Raw genomic sequence first — 17,689 nt, 5'->3', positions numbered from 1 at the left:
CATTTCTTGCCTAAGCTCCTCCATAAGGACTCAGAGACATACAGATGCTTTGGGACTACAGATGTTTTCCTTTGGGGCAACATGCCTCTAAATACCACTTGCCCAAGTGATAATGGGACCATCAATGAGAACCTCTGAGTACTGTACCTATGTAGAAACATAACTCACAAAGGCAAAAACATTTTTTCTATGCCAGGACAGAAAAGGTGCTTGTCCTGCCTTTGTCCTGATCCTCTCCCAGTATGGGAATTAATTTTATTCCCACCTTGGTAATGGAGTAAGTCACAATGGAGAAATACTGGAGATGGGATAAGTAAAGCTCTACTCTTACACAAGGGTTAAAGTAAAATAAATACTTCATTTGAAAATGCCCCGAACTTGTGTAACTGCAGAACTGAATTGTAACGACCAAAGTCACTGATTCTGCTGGGTATGCGAAGAAATCTACGGTCTTTATTATCTACACATTGACATGACTATGAACACTTGAAGAAGGAAGTGACAGAGGGCTCACATTTTGTGCCACCCTCAGGTCACTCTGCTGCCTCAGGACATGGTCACTCTTCCTCTCCTATCTTCTTGCCGATCTCCCTGCTCTTGGCTCGGAGCTTGTTGACCTGTGACTCTGCAATGTCAGCCCGCTCCTCGGCCTCCTCCAGCTCGTGCTGGATCTTGCGGAACTTGGACAGGTTGACATTGGACAGCTCCTCCTGTGTGGGGAAAGGCAGTCGGTCAGGAGCACAGGGCAGGGCTTTCACTCCTGCTGCAAGTCCACCTTGCAGATCTCCATCCTGCTCCCACCACTGCTCACACGTCAGCCTCACACAGAGCTCCTCATCCTCCCCTTTTCAGGACCCTACTGGGACAAACTTCACCAGGATTATGCCACAAGTGAGGAGCAATTTCACCCCTTTGATTTGCCATTTCTGTACTTACCCTCCCACTGCTTCCTGCTCAATTGTCAGTGTGACTTACCAGGTTGGGAAGATCCTGAAGCCTTCTGCTGCTGATTACTAGCAGAGACTCAGGAACTTGTCAGTCAGTGGGTGTGGCCCCCGGGTTTGTTTACTGGGGCCTCCTGTGTGGAACAGGCTGCACAACTTCCCTTAGTGAATGTCCCTGACCACAGGGTGCCCAGAGCTCACCAAGGCCTCATGACACAATAGCAAAACAGTGTGGCCAAGACATTTGTGTCTCAGGAGTTTCTTTCATAGCCCTCTCCTGGTATTCAGCCTCATCCCATGTGTGTATCCAATGGAATGTGGCCTTTTCCCATACTCCAAGCAATATACTTACAGCTTCCTCAGCTTGTCTCTTGTAGGATTTCACCTTCATTTGCAGCTTGTCCACCAGATCCTGCAGCCTGAGGACATTCTTCCTGTCTTCTTCAGACTAAAGTAGTTGGCAAACAGGAAAGAGAGTCAATTCTTGGTTCTGCATCACACAGGGTTAACAATTCCCTTGGGGATGGTGTGTTCAAAATGTGCCTTGCTGTGAGCAAAGCGTGTCAGAGCAGGAGGGCTCCTGCCTTACCTGGTAGGTCAGTTCCTTCACCCTGCGCTCGTACTTGCGCACTCCCTTCACGGCTTCAGCGCTGCGCTTCTGCTCAGCATCCACCTCCCCTTCCAGCTCCCGCACCTGCAAGGACAAGCCCATCCCTGCAGCCTCCTGACAATGTCTCTGCAGGGACACAGACACAACTCACTCACAACCCCAGCCCTACACACCCTGGCCTCCAGCTTCTGGATCTGCTTCTTCCCTCCCTTCAGTGCCAGCTGCTCGGCCTCTTCCAGACGGTGCTGCAGGTCCTTGACCGTCTGGTCCAGGTTCTTCTTCATCCTCTCCAGGTGGGCACTGGTGTCCTGCTCCTTCTTCAGCTCTTCTGCCATCATGGCCGCCTGAGCAGAGCAAAGGGGCAAAGGCATTTGGGGGCTGGAGATATTCTGGGGAGAGTGCATTCACCATCAGCAATGGCAGGAGTGTCCAACTCACATCTGTGATGGCCTTCTTGGCCTTCTCCTCAGCATTGCGGGCTTCCTGGATGGTGTCCTCCATTTCACCCTGGATCTGGGCAATGTCTGTTTCCAGCTTCTTCTTGGTGTTGATCAAGCTGGTGTTCTGTTGAATAATAAAAATTTATTCAGTTATTTCCAAAAGAGAACAATTATTTAAGAAATTTACTGTTTCAATATAACGTTATAAACTGAAAGTCTAATATCAACATCTTCCTGACGTATCTGATCAGGTCATACACAGTTAGATAGCAGAGAATTATTGAAATTTGAAGCAGCTCTTCTGACTGCTAATGCAATCCCACTCATTTTGCTGTAATCAATTTCTCTGTACAAATGTCATAATTCTGTTTCAGATAAAGTATTTTATTACAAGAGTTGATTTAGGAATTTACACAGAAGAAAATCTGTAAGCGAAGACAAAGGCCCATGGGATTTTGAATCTTACCTGAGTGTGGAGGAGCTGAACTCTCTCACTGGCATCCATTAATTCCTGCTCAGCCACTTTCCTTGATCTCTCTGTCTGCTCCAGGGCTGCCCGGAGCTCCTCAATCTCAGCCTGCAGCAGGTTTGCCCTGCGCTCCACCATGGCCACCTGCTCCTTCAGGTCATCCTGAGTCCTGAGAGCATCGTCCAAGTGTATCTGGGTGTCCTTCAAGAGAATAAAGTGACATTATAAGGTGAAGAATAAAGAGAAATTGTAAGACAACACAGCACTGTTGCACAATGGCAATGGCCACCAGTCCAATAATTATTATGGCAGTATAATACATATAATTATATGTATATATTTATGTGTGGAGTTACTGTCCCTCCATGCAAAGTGTATTAGAAAAGTCAGTAGAAGGTTGATTCACAGGGATCTAGAACAGCTGAAGAGTCAGGTCAAGTCCCTGAAGTTTTTGGAGAGTGGACTTGAGTTTTTCAAGGAATTCCTGGATGGAACCCCATTGAGAACCTCCTTTTAAGAATAAAGAAGCAAACAGGTGTTAAGAATGTTTTTTCTAGAGTGCAAGAGTTCTCCATTTATGTGTATAAGCAATCAGGCATGAGAGGCAGGAGATTAGCATGGCTGAGCAAGGACATTCAGGTCAAACTGAAGCATAAGTGGTAGAACAAGTGCAAAGAAGAATATATTCAGAAGAATATAGAGATGCTGCCAAGACGTGTGGTAATAAGATTACAAAAGTCAAGGCAGAGCTAGAGCTGAATTCCTGCTTTTTAAATTTTTGTGTGGCCTCACATTGAGTATTACATCCAGTTCTGTGCTCTTAAATTAAGGAGAGTTATTAAGGGACTGGATTATATCTAGAGGACTGAAGCAATGCCAATATTGACAAAGTAAATCCTTAAGTGGAAATTCTTGGTGAAAAATACCTTGAGCACTGCCTGGGTGTTTCTCAGGTTCTTCTGTGCTTCTGCAGCCACACGATTGGCATGGCTCAGCTGGATCTCCATTTCATTCAGGTCTCCCTCCATCTTCTTCTTCAGCCTCAGGGCTTCATTCCTGCTCCTGATCTCAGCATCCAGGGTGCTCTGCATGGAGTCCACAATTCTCAGGTGGTTTCTCTTCATCTGATCAATCTCCTCATCTTTCTCTGCTATCTTCCTGTCAATCTCAGACTTCACTTGGTTGAGCTCAAGCTGCAGGCGCAGGATCTTCCCTTCCTCATGTTCCAGGGAGGCCTGGACAAGTGGACACAAACATTGATAACGTTGATGAAAGTCCTTCTTACATTCTAGGGAATTGCAAAATATTTCCAGAAATCTCAGCTCTCTATACTTCCCAGACAGAACAGAGGGGAACCCAGGCCTTTTCAGACGATTTCCTCATTCATTTATTGCAGATACCACTCATTATGGTCATGTACCTCAGCTTCCTCCAGGGAGGCTTGCAGTTCCGATTTCTCCTGCTCAATCTGCTTCTTCACTTTCTCCAGCTCATGAATTGCCTTTCCTCCCTCTGCAATTTGCTCCGTGAGGTCGGAAATCTCCTCTGCAAGGAAGTGTGAAGAGCAGCATGGTCAGGCAGAGAGCAGAATGGGAAGGGCTCTGGTGCATCAAGGGGCCAAGCATGTTCTTGACCCTGCAGGCCCAGAGCTGTTGGGTGTGGCAGACAGACAAGCTTGTGAGAAAGGGAAGTGAGGAGCAGAGGGCCAGGGACTTACGCTGCAAGTTCTTGTTCTCCCGCTTCATTGTTTCCAGGTGGTCCAAGGACTCCTCATAGGCATTCTTCATCTTGAACAGCTCTGTGCTCAGAGAGCGTGACTCCTTCTGGGAGGCCTCCAGCTCAGCCTGCGTTTCCTCATACTTCTGCTTCCATTCTGCCAGGATCTGAAGAGAATAGTGGTGTGAGTTGGGCTTTGGCCATCATGGGGGCCTGTTCTGGCCAGGAGTGCTGGTGCTGGAGGCCAAAGGACCTTGTCAAAGTTCTTCTGCTTCTTATCCAGAGCAGCACAGGCAGCATTGGATCTCTCCACATCAATCATCAGGTCCTCCACTTCATTCTGCAGCCTCTGCTTTGTCTTTTCCAGGGAGGCACATTTGGCATTGACAGCCTCAACGTGTTCCTCTGCATCCTGCAGACGCTGGGCCAGCTTCTTCCTGGGAGGAGAAAAGCACAGTGCCTCATTAGAGCTTGCAAGGGTATCAGTTCTATACTGTCATGAGAGGGCAGCTGGTCACTTTAAGAGTTTTGAACTGGTCACTTTTCACAGATATGGAAGGATCTATCCTTTGCTATGTTCTATCACCTATTAGGCCTGTCATAGCACTTCCCAACACTTATATTTTCCCTTCCAATCAACTCTTTCTTTCTCACTTCCTCTCTTCCCTTTTTTAATCAAGACAGTATGTCCTTGCCTTCATCCCATTCTTGTCTTAACCCACTCTCAGAGATTCCAGTTTCCCTTGACCAGTTTCAGTCTGCTCCCATCATTTGCCACCCTGCTTCCCCACGTACTTGGCCTCCTCGAGCTCCTCCGTGCGCTGGATCGCGTCCGTCTCGTATTTGGTTCTCCACTGGGCCACTTCACTGTTGGCCTTGGACAGGGCTCGCTGCAGCTCCCCCTTGGCCTCCTGCTCCTCCTCATATTGTTCCCTTAGCAGGTCACAGTCGTGGCGAGCAGACTGCAGGGCATGGGCCAGGGCATTCTTGGCCTATATAGAGAGTGGGGTTGGGTCAAGGAATGGTAATATGCCCGGAAATTTCTTCCAAGGAATTAATTTCATTTTATAAACATGAGTGCTAGAAGAGTGTTTGTGATGAAGAACAAATGTAATCCTGGAGGACAAAACCCATTAATCAAACTTGTTGCAGAAAAAAAGCCATCCCCCAGGATGGCTTGTGCTAAGCAGATCCTGTGCCCACTAGGCATTGTGAAGCTACAAGTGTTGTCAGTGGCCAGTGGTAAGAAATTAGGAATTACCTTAATTTCTTCCTCTAGATGCCTTTTGAGTTCCTCAATCTGTTGGGTGAAAGCCTGTTTGCCTCTTGACAGTTGAGAAATCAGAGCATCTTTCTCATCGACCTGGCGTGAAAATTCACCTGGGGAAGCACACAAAGATGACATTCTAATTGTCGTTTATGACCCAAACAAGCTGGTTCAGGAGTCATGCCAAAACATATGTGAGTCTCTCTCACCTGCCTCTGTCTGCAGACGAGCTCTTTGAGCATTGAGGTCGTTGATCATGCGCTGATGTTCTTCTTCCTTGGTCTTAAGCTCACTCAGCTGATCTTCCAGGGTGCGGCACATCTTCTCCAGGTTTGCCTGTGGAGATCACAGAGAATGAAAGAAGATTAATGTCCCGATGTCAGCTTATTCTGAAGAGTGGGATTCTAACCAGAATAATGTGAACAGACTTGCAAGTTATGGAGATTTCTTTGGAGTTAGAAGCTTAGAAAAGAGTTCCATACAGAGACAGAGAGGTAATGGTGACCTGGCCATAACTTTAAAGGATATACATCAACATTATTTATTTTCATGTTGTTTTCATACTTTTCCATACCTTGGCTTTGGAGACAGACTCCATGTTGCTGGCCAGGTCATCAATCTCCATCTTCATCTCACTCTTCTCCTTCTCCAGCTTCTGCTTGACGCGTTGCAGGTTGTCGATCTGCTCGCCCAGCTCAGCCGTGCTGTCCGCGTGCTTCTTGCGCAGGGCGGCAGCCGTGGCTTCGTGCTGCAGCGTGGCCTCTTCCAGGTCACGCCGCATCTTCTGGAACTCTGCCTCGCGCTTCTTGTTCATCTCAACCTGAGCTGCTGTGGCCCCTCCTGCTTCTTCCAGGCGCTCGCTGATCTCCTCCAGCTCCCTGGACAGGTCAGCCCGATGCTTCTCTGCTTTGGCGCGAGACGTTCGCTCGGCCTCAATTTCCTCCTCCAGCTCCTCAATGCGGGCCTGCACAACACCAGGGACCCCTCACACCCGTGCCCTCCTCAGGCCTGAGCCTCAGCAAGGGAGGGGAAGCAACAGAGACTTGCCTGCAGCTCCTTGATCTTCTTCTGAAGTTGCATGCCCAGGGCTTGTTCATCCTCGATCTTGCTCTGGATCTGGTTGATTTCAAAGTCTTTCCTTTGGGCCAAGTGAATTGTGTTAGAGCTCAAAGAAAAAAGACAAGTGCTGCAGCCCAGCACTCAGCTGCCCCAGGGCCACACTTACTTCTTCAGTTTCTCATCCAGCTGCTGCTTATCGTTCTCCAAATCCATGATGCTGTCCTGGGCCAGCTTCAGGTCTCCTTCCAGTTTCCTTTTGGCTCTCTCCAGGTCCATGCGCAGTTTCTTCTCTTGCTCCAGGGACCCTTCCAGCTAAACACAACAACACCATCAGGCCTCTACCAGCCACGTCAGGCTCCATACCTGTCCCCTTCCTGCCCAGTGTCTGTGTGCTCACATCGTCCACTTGCTGTTCCAGCTTGATCTTGGCTTTGGTCAGAGTATTGACTTTGTCCTCCTCTGCCTGCAGGTCATCCAGGGTCTGCTGATGGGCCTCTTGGAGGGCCTTCTTCTCTTTAGTCAGCTTGGCGATGGTCTCGTCCAGGGCTGCCATCTCTTCAGTCAGGTTTTTCACCTAAAAAAATAAGCATGTTTTAAAATTCGGAAGAAAACATGCTCACTGTTTTTTGGTTTCATTTATCTCTTAGATGCTCAGAGAAGCCCAGCTCAAGATTTTCCAAAGCCAGCATGTCTTTTGGTAAGTTGCCTCTTTCTCTGAGAGTCTGTAATGTCCTAACACTTTATGTGACTGCCAATGTGTGTACCTTGTTTTCGGTGGCATGTTTCTCCTTCTCCACCTTGGCCAGTGTTAGCTCAAGGTCATCAATATCTTTCTTCAGCTCTGAACATTCATCCTCCAGTTTCCTCTTCTTGGCTGTCAGCTCAGCATTGATTTCCTCTTCATCCTCAGCCCTTTCAGTCACCTCCTTGACTTTGGCTTCCAGCTGGATTTTGGTTTTGATGAGCTGGTCACACCTTTCCTCAGCATCAGCCAAAGCATCAGCTTCCTAGTGGGAAGATACATGAAATATTATTTAATACTGAAGGTGCTGATGTGAATTGGTAAGACTTACAGAATTACTTCTGCAGAAACAGCATGCTCTGTCATTACATTACAAACAACAAATCTAGATTAAGTTTTTAGTTAGTCTTCTTCTTCTTGGACCTTTTGCATCATTAATACAATTCTGTGTAGTTACATTTCATTTCACCTTATTTATTTTGGGTATATCAGTAAGTCACTTAGATTTAATTGACATTTTCCTTCTCTCCTTTAGAAAGTGATTGTATATTATTATGTACTAAATTCGAATTTATGGGGAAGTGTTGAAAAATGTAAATGACTCTACTACTGAAGGAATATTTCAAACTCTCATTAGTAGCTTTATACTCAGCCAATGCTTTCAGTGGACAATAGAATAAGATTTATCTTTCCCTGAAATAGACATTTAAACACAAGGCTAAGGGAAAATGTTTTTTATGGTTGGAAGGCCAAAAGACATTGGAGACAGACATATGGAGATGGTGCTTGTGTGGTAAGTTGTAATGGGCATCTGTGTCTTCTGGGAGTAGTAGGCACAAGAGCTGACGTGAGATCTGCTATAAGAAATGGTAATCAGCTCTTCATTTTGACAGCTGAGTTAAGGCAGAGTAGTAGGTCAAACTACTGTCTCTGCTCCACTACAGTGACTACAATAAAGCCTTATGTCTCACATAATGTCTCTCTTTAGCTTTATGAACTCACATGGAGACATGTAGGTAGGAAGACTAAAAACTCATGCTTTTTAAACTCAAGCTCACAATACGAAAAATGAGTGGAGAAAGAATGTGGCCTTAATTTTATCTTACATGGTATTAGGCTTAAAGTATTTTAGAAAGCTTACTATCTAATATGAGAGTCCTGTATTAGGAAAGAAGAGTTAAATCTTATTTACTCATAAAAGTACAGAAAAATCTTACTCACAGCCTGCACTTGGAGCTGCAGGTCATTTTTCTCCTGTACCAGTTTCACCATTTTCTCCTCAAGCTCCTTCCTCTTTGCTTCAGACTTTGCAAGCTCTTCCTTGGTTTTCTCAAACTCTTCCTTCATGTTGGCCATCTCCTTCTCAGACTCTGCACTCTTCAGCAAGGGCTTGATCTTGAAGAACAGCTTCATCCATGGCCAGTGTTTGACATTCATGAATGCACGAATGTTGTATTGGATGCAGAAGATGGATTCCCTGAGGCATAATTAAAACATGCAATGAATATTCTCAGTCTGATGAATGTCAACACTTTCCCCCAAGCAAAGTGACTTTAACTGAAGAAGGGGAAGGTGTACCTCCGCTCCACCATTCTCTGGTACTCCACTCTCATCAGGAAGCCCCTGCACCTGGCCTGGGTGCGGGTGATGAGCTGTGCCAGCTTCTCATCCCGCATCTCCTCCAGCAGCCCTATCAGCCCAGCTTTGAAGAACACCTGGAGAGAAGGAATGTTGCAGCACATCACTGCCAGGCAGAGCAAAGCCCAGGCAGGCAGTGAATGGAGGGGGTTGTACCTTGGTGTGTCCAAATTTGTACTGGGTGTGATCCACATCGATTGACCCCAGGAGCTTCTCACAAGCCTTCTTGCTATCGATGAACTGTCCCTCAGGGATGGCACTGGCATTGAGCACCTTGTATCTGTAGAATCAGAGGAAGATAAGAATGGTTTTTTTCCAAGCAACACACAGTAGTCACTAAAGACCATGGACCCATAAGTGAACCAACACTGCTTTTAATGATGCTGACAAGCACCATGCCCTCACCTCTGTTTGAAGTCAGCGTAGAGGACTCTGCTGGGGAACCCCTTCCTGCAAATCCTGATCCCTTCCAGCACGCCGTTACAGCGCAGCTGGTGCAGCACCAGCTCGTGCTCCATGGCACCTGGCAATGCAGAGCACAAAGGAATGGCACAGATTGAAGGCAGGGATGAACGGGTGTATCAGAGCCAGGATCTTTCTGCCTGAGCATCTTACCAGGTGTTTTAGTCTCATTGGGGATGATACAGCGCACAAAATGGGGGTGAGTGCTCCGCAGATTGGTCATCAGCTTGTTGAGATTCTCCTGTGGGATCACGCATAGTAGGTTAGATGAAAGAAATTTACTTTTGCATACTGTGGACCAAGATGCCAAGGAACTAATATAAAAAATCTTAGGAGAAACCAGCTTTCAAATTCAAAGTTTATATTTAATCAAATGTTCTATATACTTTTTATTGAAAAACATTCTCATTTTAAAAAGTTTAAAATTCTTCACCTTATTTTGGAGGAAGTAAAACACTATGAATATTTTAACAGAAGCCTTTTTGGGATAAATATTTATATTGCATGACAGATTCTGAATTTTTTTTTTTTTACAAAAAATGGGAGTGAACTTTTATTAGAAATTCTGAGAGCCAAATGAAGACCGAATCCCATATCTGAGCAGTAAATCACTATGAGAGGCACTTCATACTTAGTAATGTTTCTTTAGAAAACCAATGCCAAAATACAAACCTGAGTGTATTTAGCTCAATTTTGACACTATGTTCATGCCATTTTATAGAAAATGAATCCATACTTTACCCGGAAAAGAGCTGAGACAGTCTGGAAAGAAGAACCCTTCTTCTTGCCTCCCTTCTTTCCACCACCAGCACCACCACCACTAGCCTCTTAAAAAAAAATGAAAAAAAAAAGTTTTTCAATACAACCTTTCTTTGTTGCATCTTTACATATCCCAAATGTTGAAAAATAAAATTTAGAAAAATAACCTGCTTCTCCTCCACCGTAAGAAGCAAAGAGTAAAGCCAGGGTCTTCACAGATGATTTCTGGTACAGCCCAATGACAGTTTCATTCAGAGGGTCCTTGTTCTTCTCCAGCCAGCCAGTGATGTTGTAGTCCACTGTTCCAGCGTAGTGCACCAGGGAGAAGTGAGCCTCAGCCTTGCCTTTGGCAGGCTTGGGCTTCTGGAAGTTGCTGGACTTGCCCAGGTGCTGGTCATAGAGCTTGTTCTTGAAAGAGGTGTCAGTTGCCTTGGGGAACATGCACTCCTCTTCCAGGATGGAGAAGATGCCCATGGGCTGAAAGATAGTTCAATAAACAAGAGAGAATGCCTGTAGAATATATGATTATGGCTTGGTCTCAAAGGGAATGCAGTAAAAGACAGGAGGCTGAAAAACAAACTTTGCCATGTAGAAAATTTACTTCTAAAAAATATGTTTGCATGATTCACCTTCTTGATTTACACTGTGCCATCGTGATGCAGGAATGTTTTCAAGGCCAAAGACCATGTTAAATTTCATGAAGAGAAAGAATATATTTTAAAGTTTTTTTCACAAATGTGCCTATTGCATATTTGCTTCTGGTTTTGAATTTTCAATCAGTGCCCTTAATTATATGGAACTATGAGAAATCAGCATTTCTTCATCTCAGAGGTAAGGCACTGCACTTGCTTTGCTGTGAACCATACAGAAAAATATGTGTTTTCCAGATCCCTAAGAATATGTTTTTATTTCTATTTAGGAACTGTCCTGTGTTTTTGAAGATAATATCCGTTAGCCAAGCAAATGGAGATACCTTCCATACAGAGAATGTGTGGCAGTGACTTCTATAGTTTTCTGTGGACATTGTAATATCAATAATGCATAATTAGCAATAGTACAGGTCAAGACATATTTCTGCAACTAAAACCAAATACAAGACTCTAACCACGGGAAATTTAAAACAATGGTTTCTTTAAAATGGAAGACATATTGAATTAAAAACCTACCTTCTCAATGAGCTCAATGCAGGCAGCCAGGTCCATGCCAAAATCGATGAATGTCCATTCAATCCCTTCCTTCTTGTACTCCTCCTGCTCCAGCACGAACATGTGGTGGTTGAAGAACTGTTGCAGTTTCTCATTGGTGAAGTTGATGCACAGCTGCTCCAGACTGTTGAACTGCTCAGTGGAAAAAAACCCACAAAAACCAACCCTCATCAATATGCCCAGTTCTTCAACATTCTCCTCCACCCTTTATAAATCTCCGCAGTTAAAACAGAACTGAATTATCAGGACCCCACCATAACAGAACTTATATGCAGCTCCAGAAAGAAATACCTACATAATGAAAATGAGGGATATTTTTCAGAGCAGATTTTTTTAGTGAATCTCCTAAAATTAATAAAATACTTCGGCATTTTTTTACTCAGAAAAAAAGACGAGTGCATGCTTTTGTCTCCAAATTGAAAACCCTTGATGTCTGATTAAACACATAACTGTTAATTCCTTGGTTCTCTAAACAATTTGAACATCTTTAACTCATTTTATATTTGCCAATGCCTCTTCTAGTTCTTCTCTAAAAGCTCTTCTATAAATTTATTGGAATTATTTTGAGCTATTTAATCCTTAGCATTAAGCTCAAACACTTGTAATATTACAACATATAAAATTCTATTTGCTGCTTCTGCACAAACAACATGACTCTGTGTTTGTAATGATGGAGCTTTTGAGGATTTTGTTTTCTGCTATAAAAGAAAATGACTGTGTTTTTTTCTGCATAAAATTGCAGATGACTAGCATGTTAAACCTTCAGAGGAACATTACTTGCAAGTCCACAGATATAACAGTCCTTCCCTTCAAGAGCAGCCCTCAAACCTGAAATCCTTACATCAAAGATCTCGAAGCCAGCAATGTCCAGGACACCAATGAAGTACTGCCTGGGCTGCTTCGTGTCCAATTGCTCGTTGATGCGAACAACCATCCACAGGAACATCTTCTCATAGACAGCCTTTGCCAGGGCACCCACTGAATTGTACACCTAAATCAAAGCAGAATGGAGCAGGAGGAAAATAGTACCCAAAGGAAGAGAGTAAATCAAGTCAGAGACTCCCAGTCAAGCTGTTACCTGCTGCACAGTTTGGCCCTTGGTCACGTATTCATTCCCCACCTTGACTCGGGGGTAGCAGAGGGCCTTGAGCAGGTCTGCTGAGTTCAGACCCATCAGGTAGGCAGCCTTGTCAGCAACTAAGTACAAGGACAAGGAGACAGAATAATCAAGGCCAGCAAGACATGCAGCACTTTGAGTGATGAACCCTTTCCAAACCAGCTGCAGTATTTAATGTTCTTGCGATTAAATTTTGCTTACTAGATCTCAGAGGAATCATAATTATTCAAATGAAATCATCTTTGCATTGAATGTTTTACACAGCAGTACATCTAAAGGCTATATGTGTGTTTAAAAATCTTCACAGAAATATCTAGAAGCAATGTATTTATTAAAAATTAATCCTGGGATTCATGAGTAATTTTGACTTAAAAAGTGATTTATGAAATAGAAATTCTATAACTAAATATAATGCCTTTATTTTCTTTAACTATCAAGCAGGAAAAAAATTGTTTCTTTCTCAGTGGGTCTAAGCACAATGAGCAAGTTATACTAATTCAGAGTGGTAGATCAGGAGAGATTTTTGGACATATATTCAGTTGGTAGTGCAGATAATGATGAACAGTAATTGAAGAAAGAATATATTTTGGATGGCAGTTTCATATCCATGTACCATCTCACCTAAACACATTTCTACTCTGTCTTCCAAACACTGAATTATTATTGCCATTTCTGTTTCTAACATGTCAGCCAAAGATTTCGCTGATACCTTCGGTGCCATCAGGCTCTGCCTGCTCCTCTCGTTGCTTCTGCTTGAACTTCAGGTTCCCGTAGTGCATGACAGCCCCTGTCAGCTTGTAGATGGCTGTTTTCTCATCAGCACTGAAGCCCAGGATGTCGATGGCACTCTGCAATAGGAACAGTAAAATAAAAGCTCTGCCTGGGAGATGAAAATAGTTACAATGCTCTGAATTGCTACTTACATCTGTGGCCATCAGCTCCTCCTGGTCGTTGATGCTGGCAACAGTGATCTCCCCTTGACTCACAAATTGGTAGTCATATGGGTTGGTGGTGATGAGGAGCATGTCTGGAAATCAGAGGATGGGTCATGTGGGCTCAGTTTAGTCAAGCAAGTAATATTGTGAGCTGATATTCAGTAATCTTCCTCCAACCTAGTGATCTTGCCTACCAATTAGCTCTGGCTTCTTGTTAGACATGATCTGATAAAAGATGTGGTAGCTCCTTTCCGCCTTGAGCTGGAAAGTGACTCTGGACTTCTCCAGCAGATCTGGAGGGGAAAATTAGTTAGAAACAAATAGAAACTGGGGAAAAAAAAGTAAAGAGAAGATAGGAAGAAAACAAGGAAGGCAGTATAGATGGTGGGGTGAAAATACATTATATGGATAGATAGGGGAATGGGTTGATTGTGAACTGCTCAGCAAAGTGTCTTACATGTTTCAATGTCAGCAGAAGCCAGTTTGCCTGTGGCACCAAAGTGGATTCTGATGAATTTACCCTGAAAGCAGCAGGAAAGTCAATCACGACCTGTTTTACCCATCTGGACAGCAAGAATATTCCAATTGGTGTTGACAGTTGTCCCAATTAACAACTCACAAAGCGAGAGGAGTTGTCATTCCTCACGGTCTTGGCATTTCCAAAGGCCTCCAGCAGTGGGTTGGCACTGATGATTTGATCCTCAAGTGTCCCCTAAAAGAGAAGTCTTCCTGTCATGATGTAGCTCATCCAGAAACAGAATAGTTGCAGGTTCCTGGCCCTGGGACCTCACCTGCATTTTGCCAGAGGTCTGCTCCTCCTTTTTCTTGTCCCCACTGGCTGCAATTGTTGCAAAGTACTGGATGACACGCTTGGTGTTCACAGTCTTCCCGGCCCCGGATTCTCCGCTGCCAAAGCCAAGGGAGGAGCAGAGGGAGCGTGGTCAGGCAGGAGGGCCCCTGGCACCGGGCAGCCCCGCAGGGACCCGTGCAGGGGGGTGTACGTACGTGATCAGGATGGACTGGTTCTCCCGATCTGGGAACAAGGCAGAAACACAGCACTCAAAACTCAGTCAACAACAGAGAGAGAATGAGACACAGTAAGTTTAACTAAGTTTAATCTTTAGCCTGATGTCAGCTTGACTTAAACAAGCAAGCCTCCAAAGCTCAGCACTGAGTGCAGAGGTGTCTTTCATTTAAAACAGTAGAAACAATGCTATGAAGATAGTAAACACCACAACAGCTGTGTGTGTCAGAACCAAGAAAGCTTTGAAAAAGTCTCTTCCCTTTGCTGAGACAGAGTATCCCTGGAGAGAAATGAATGCTCCAATGCCTCTGAGACAGAGAGAGCCACTCACCAGTCAGCATGAACTGATAGGCGTTGTCAGAGATGGAGAAGATGTGTGGAGGGGCCTCCTGGCGCTTCTTGCCTCGGTAGGCCAACACCACCTCGGGGTTGTACACCGGCAGCCACTTGTAGGGGTTGACAGTGACGCAGAAGAGACCCGAGTAGGTCTGTGGAGAAGGGACACAGCACGTTGGCTTCCCCTGGGCCTGGCCCAGCAGCTCCTGAGGCTGCCCAGAGGAAGCTGCTGCTGCCACTTACGTAGATCATCCAGGCTGCGTAACGCTCTTTGAGGTTGTACAGCACAGCGGGTTCGTGCAGGTGGGTCATCATGGCCATGTCCTCGATTTTGTCATACTTGGGAGGGTTCATGGAGAAGATCTGGTCATCCTTCACAGTCAGAGTCTGTCAGAGGAAGAAGGATATGTCAGCTAAGAATCCAGAGTGAGGATCAAATATTTTCCTTCAGCCTTGTTTTCACTCACCTCTCCCCCTTCAGTCTTGACAGTGACTTTGCCTGATTCCCTGCTCGTGACTGTCCCTTTCACAAAGGACTCCTTTGCATGTACCACGAAGACAGATGACTTGGCATCAAAAGGTTTGTTCTGGGCTGCAATTCTCTCCTTTTCTGACTTTCGGAGGTAAGGAGCTGCCTCCCCAAAGACGGCCATCTCAGCGTCCGTAGACATGGCTGCACTTTGTGGAGGGGTTTGTCAGCAGAGAACTCTGTGGAAGAGCAGGTATGTTGCTCAAATTTGACAAAAGTAAGCACTTGTTAGGAGAAGAAAAGAGAAATTTTGGAAAAAAACACCTCTATTAATACTGCTTGTAGCCTTTTGGAAGGAATTGCAAATTTTTGCATTGGTCCAATCCAATTCAATATCTATTGATTGAATACATCAAAATTATACTTTAGGAGATTATTTGACTTAAACTGAAATCACATAAATCACATTTAAATAATCTATAGACACATCAAATTCAATTTTTCAGGCACTGTACTGTGGAATTAAGAACCTCAAAACTTCTTTTAATTGTTTAGGCACTCAAAATTAATTTGGAATTATTATAATGCTCCTTCTTCAAAACTGATAGTTTTTCACAAAGCTCAGAATGCTCATACTCCTTTGTCTGAATTGCGTACTGAAAACACAAGCTTCTTAATGGCTCAGTTTCAGTATTTAAAACTTTTGTAAAATTTTCTCTAATTTTATTATCTACTTGAATCTAAGCATATACTGCAACATGACTGTTAAAAGAAGATTAATGCTGTTCAAACCACACTGAGATAGCTCCTTTTCTAGTGCTTTCTTTTGCCTTTTAAAAATAATAGAATTTTAGAGAAAAACAAAGTTCAAGGATTTAAAGCTCAAATGAAGTGTTTAAAAATAAGGAATTTTAAAGCCTTTATTAATTTATCTGAAATATTTTTTTTCTTCCCTCTGCCTCAAGGGAAAAAAAACCAAAAAACAAAGCCCTAAGTGGGCAGCTTAGGAGAACATTTAAATATCTCTCTCTGTATAGAGTTAGGTACCTGATATTTATACAACATTTAGGTACCTGATATTTACACAACATTTAATCTTGTGTTAATTGGAACTAAAATGAGAAAATATATAACATTTTATCTCTGGAGGAACTTGTAGTGGCTTCCAGAGGAGGGGGGCTGCATCTTCCAGTTCTTGTGAGGTAGAGAAAGGAGCAGAGCAGGGGACAAATGGCAGCATTGCCTTTTATAGAGGTAACAATTAGAGCTTGGTTTCTTCTATTACAGCTCTTTCTGCTCTTACTTCTTTAGTGATTCCATGTCAAATTTTGGATAAAATATCACATTACTTCACGTATTCTGAGACAAAATGCTGATTTTTGCAGTTTTCCTACTGTATTCTTAGTTCGGTTACATAGCTACAACAGCAAAGATTGGAAGGCAGTACACCTCACTCCCTGTCAGGTAAGCAGAAGTGAAGAATGTCCCCATTGGGATTTTCTGGCCTTCCATGAATTGTCAGAGACTTTAAACACAGCTCTTTAAAGAATGGGCCAGATGACCTCATGAGATTCCTTACAGCCAGGACTGTTCTATGATTCAGTAATTCACTTGAAAACCTTTGCAACCTCCAGTACCCCACCACCTTATACTGTGACTACAGTGAGAACATACAGTGAAACAGGGACCATTCACTCAGCCACACACACACCCCACCCCAAAGGATCTGTCTCTGCCCCGGAGAATTATTAAATCAGCTTCTTACCTCTCGTGACACCAGATGTGTGGCTTGTGGGCTGGCAGCTGCTCAGTACTGTAAAACAGAAATGGCAGTTCCCAAATTGCTGCTGCACCAAAACCAAGAGTGAAAATACGCAGGTGCCTTGAAAACAGATTTATAATGGAGTCCCCTCCTGGACAGGAGCACTGGAGGCAGCAGGAATGTGGTGGCACCTTGGGGTGCCATCCCCTCCTGCCAGCCTGCAGACCCCATCCTCTTACCTTGGAGCTTTCTGTGGAGCCAGGGCAGACGTGTTGCAGGGACGTTTTATACGCTCTCGCCTGCAGATGCTACAGATGCCTACTCTTTCTTCGGTCAAAAATATTTTGGCAAACCCTCTCTGGCTAAGCATTGTCTGGCAAACTGAACTAAGGGCATAATTGTCATTTGACATGACTAGATATAATTAGAAAATTTTGAGGTCTTAGTGGCTATATGAATACACCTCCTATAAATAATGTGACAAGGGTGTTAAGGAGGGAATCTGGACTAGTCAAAGCACTTAAAGAACTTGGATTCAGGACTTATGGATTCTATTGCTGGCTTTCCCACCGCCTCACTGCACGACCTGGGATGGATTGCTTGGTATGTCTGTGCTGCAGCTATCCCAGCTGTGCAATGGGAATGTCAACTTTTATCTTTCCCTTGTGATGGTGTGAATCTTGTAAGAAATGCCTAAGAGGAATACATTAGGCAAGCCACTAAGAGGGAAGTAAG

The 17,689-nt window shown here is 44.2% G+C and overlaps 1 protein-coding gene across 1 annotated transcript; it reads right to left on the bottom strand.

Moving 5' to 3' along the window:
* Positions 1-431: 431 nt before the first annotated feature.
* LOC134557330 (myosin-1B-like) lies at positions 432-17,269 on the bottom strand. The gene is made up of 40 exons (XM_063410251.1): positions 17,194-17,269; positions 16,958-17,005; positions 15,191-15,431; positions 14,967-15,110; positions 14,719-14,875; positions 14,369-14,396; positions 14,155-14,269; positions 13,983-14,075; positions 13,821-13,884; positions 13,558-13,656; positions 13,352-13,455; positions 13,138-13,276; positions 12,390-12,508; positions 12,153-12,302; positions 11,273-11,443; positions 10,274-10,583; positions 10,089-10,174; positions 9,501-9,588; positions 9,291-9,408; positions 9,042-9,165; positions 8,826-8,962; positions 8,469-8,724; positions 7,270-7,512; positions 6,903-7,079; positions 6,672-6,817; positions 6,494-6,584; positions 6,021-6,410; positions 5,656-5,782; positions 5,441-5,559; positions 4,975-5,171; positions 4,433-4,616; positions 4,181-4,346; positions 3,884-4,008; positions 3,390-3,698; positions 2,461-2,664; positions 1,993-2,118; positions 1,728-1,898; positions 1,534-1,638; positions 1,297-1,392; positions 432-710 (listed from the first exon to the last, which is right to left on the bottom strand). The coding sequence occupies exons 3-40, from the start codon at positions 15,392-15,394 to the stop codon at positions 558-560; spliced, it is 5,835 nt and encodes a 1,944-aa protein (XP_063266321.1). The 5' UTR covers positions 15,395-15,431; positions 16,958-17,005; positions 17,194-17,269; the 3' UTR covers positions 432-557.
* Positions 17,270-17,689: the final 420 nt, after the last annotated feature.

Source organism: Prinia subflava, chromosome 12, assembly GCF_021018805.1.
Source record: "Prinia subflava isolate CZ2003 ecotype Zambia chromosome 12, Cam_Psub_1.2, whole genome shotgun sequence".
In the NCBI taxonomy this organism is placed as follows: domain Eukaryota; kingdom Metazoa; phylum Chordata; class Aves; order Passeriformes; family Cisticolidae; genus Prinia; species Prinia subflava.
Note: the sequence above shows the minus strand (reverse complement) of the source record. Positions and strands in the feature narration are given on the sequence as shown.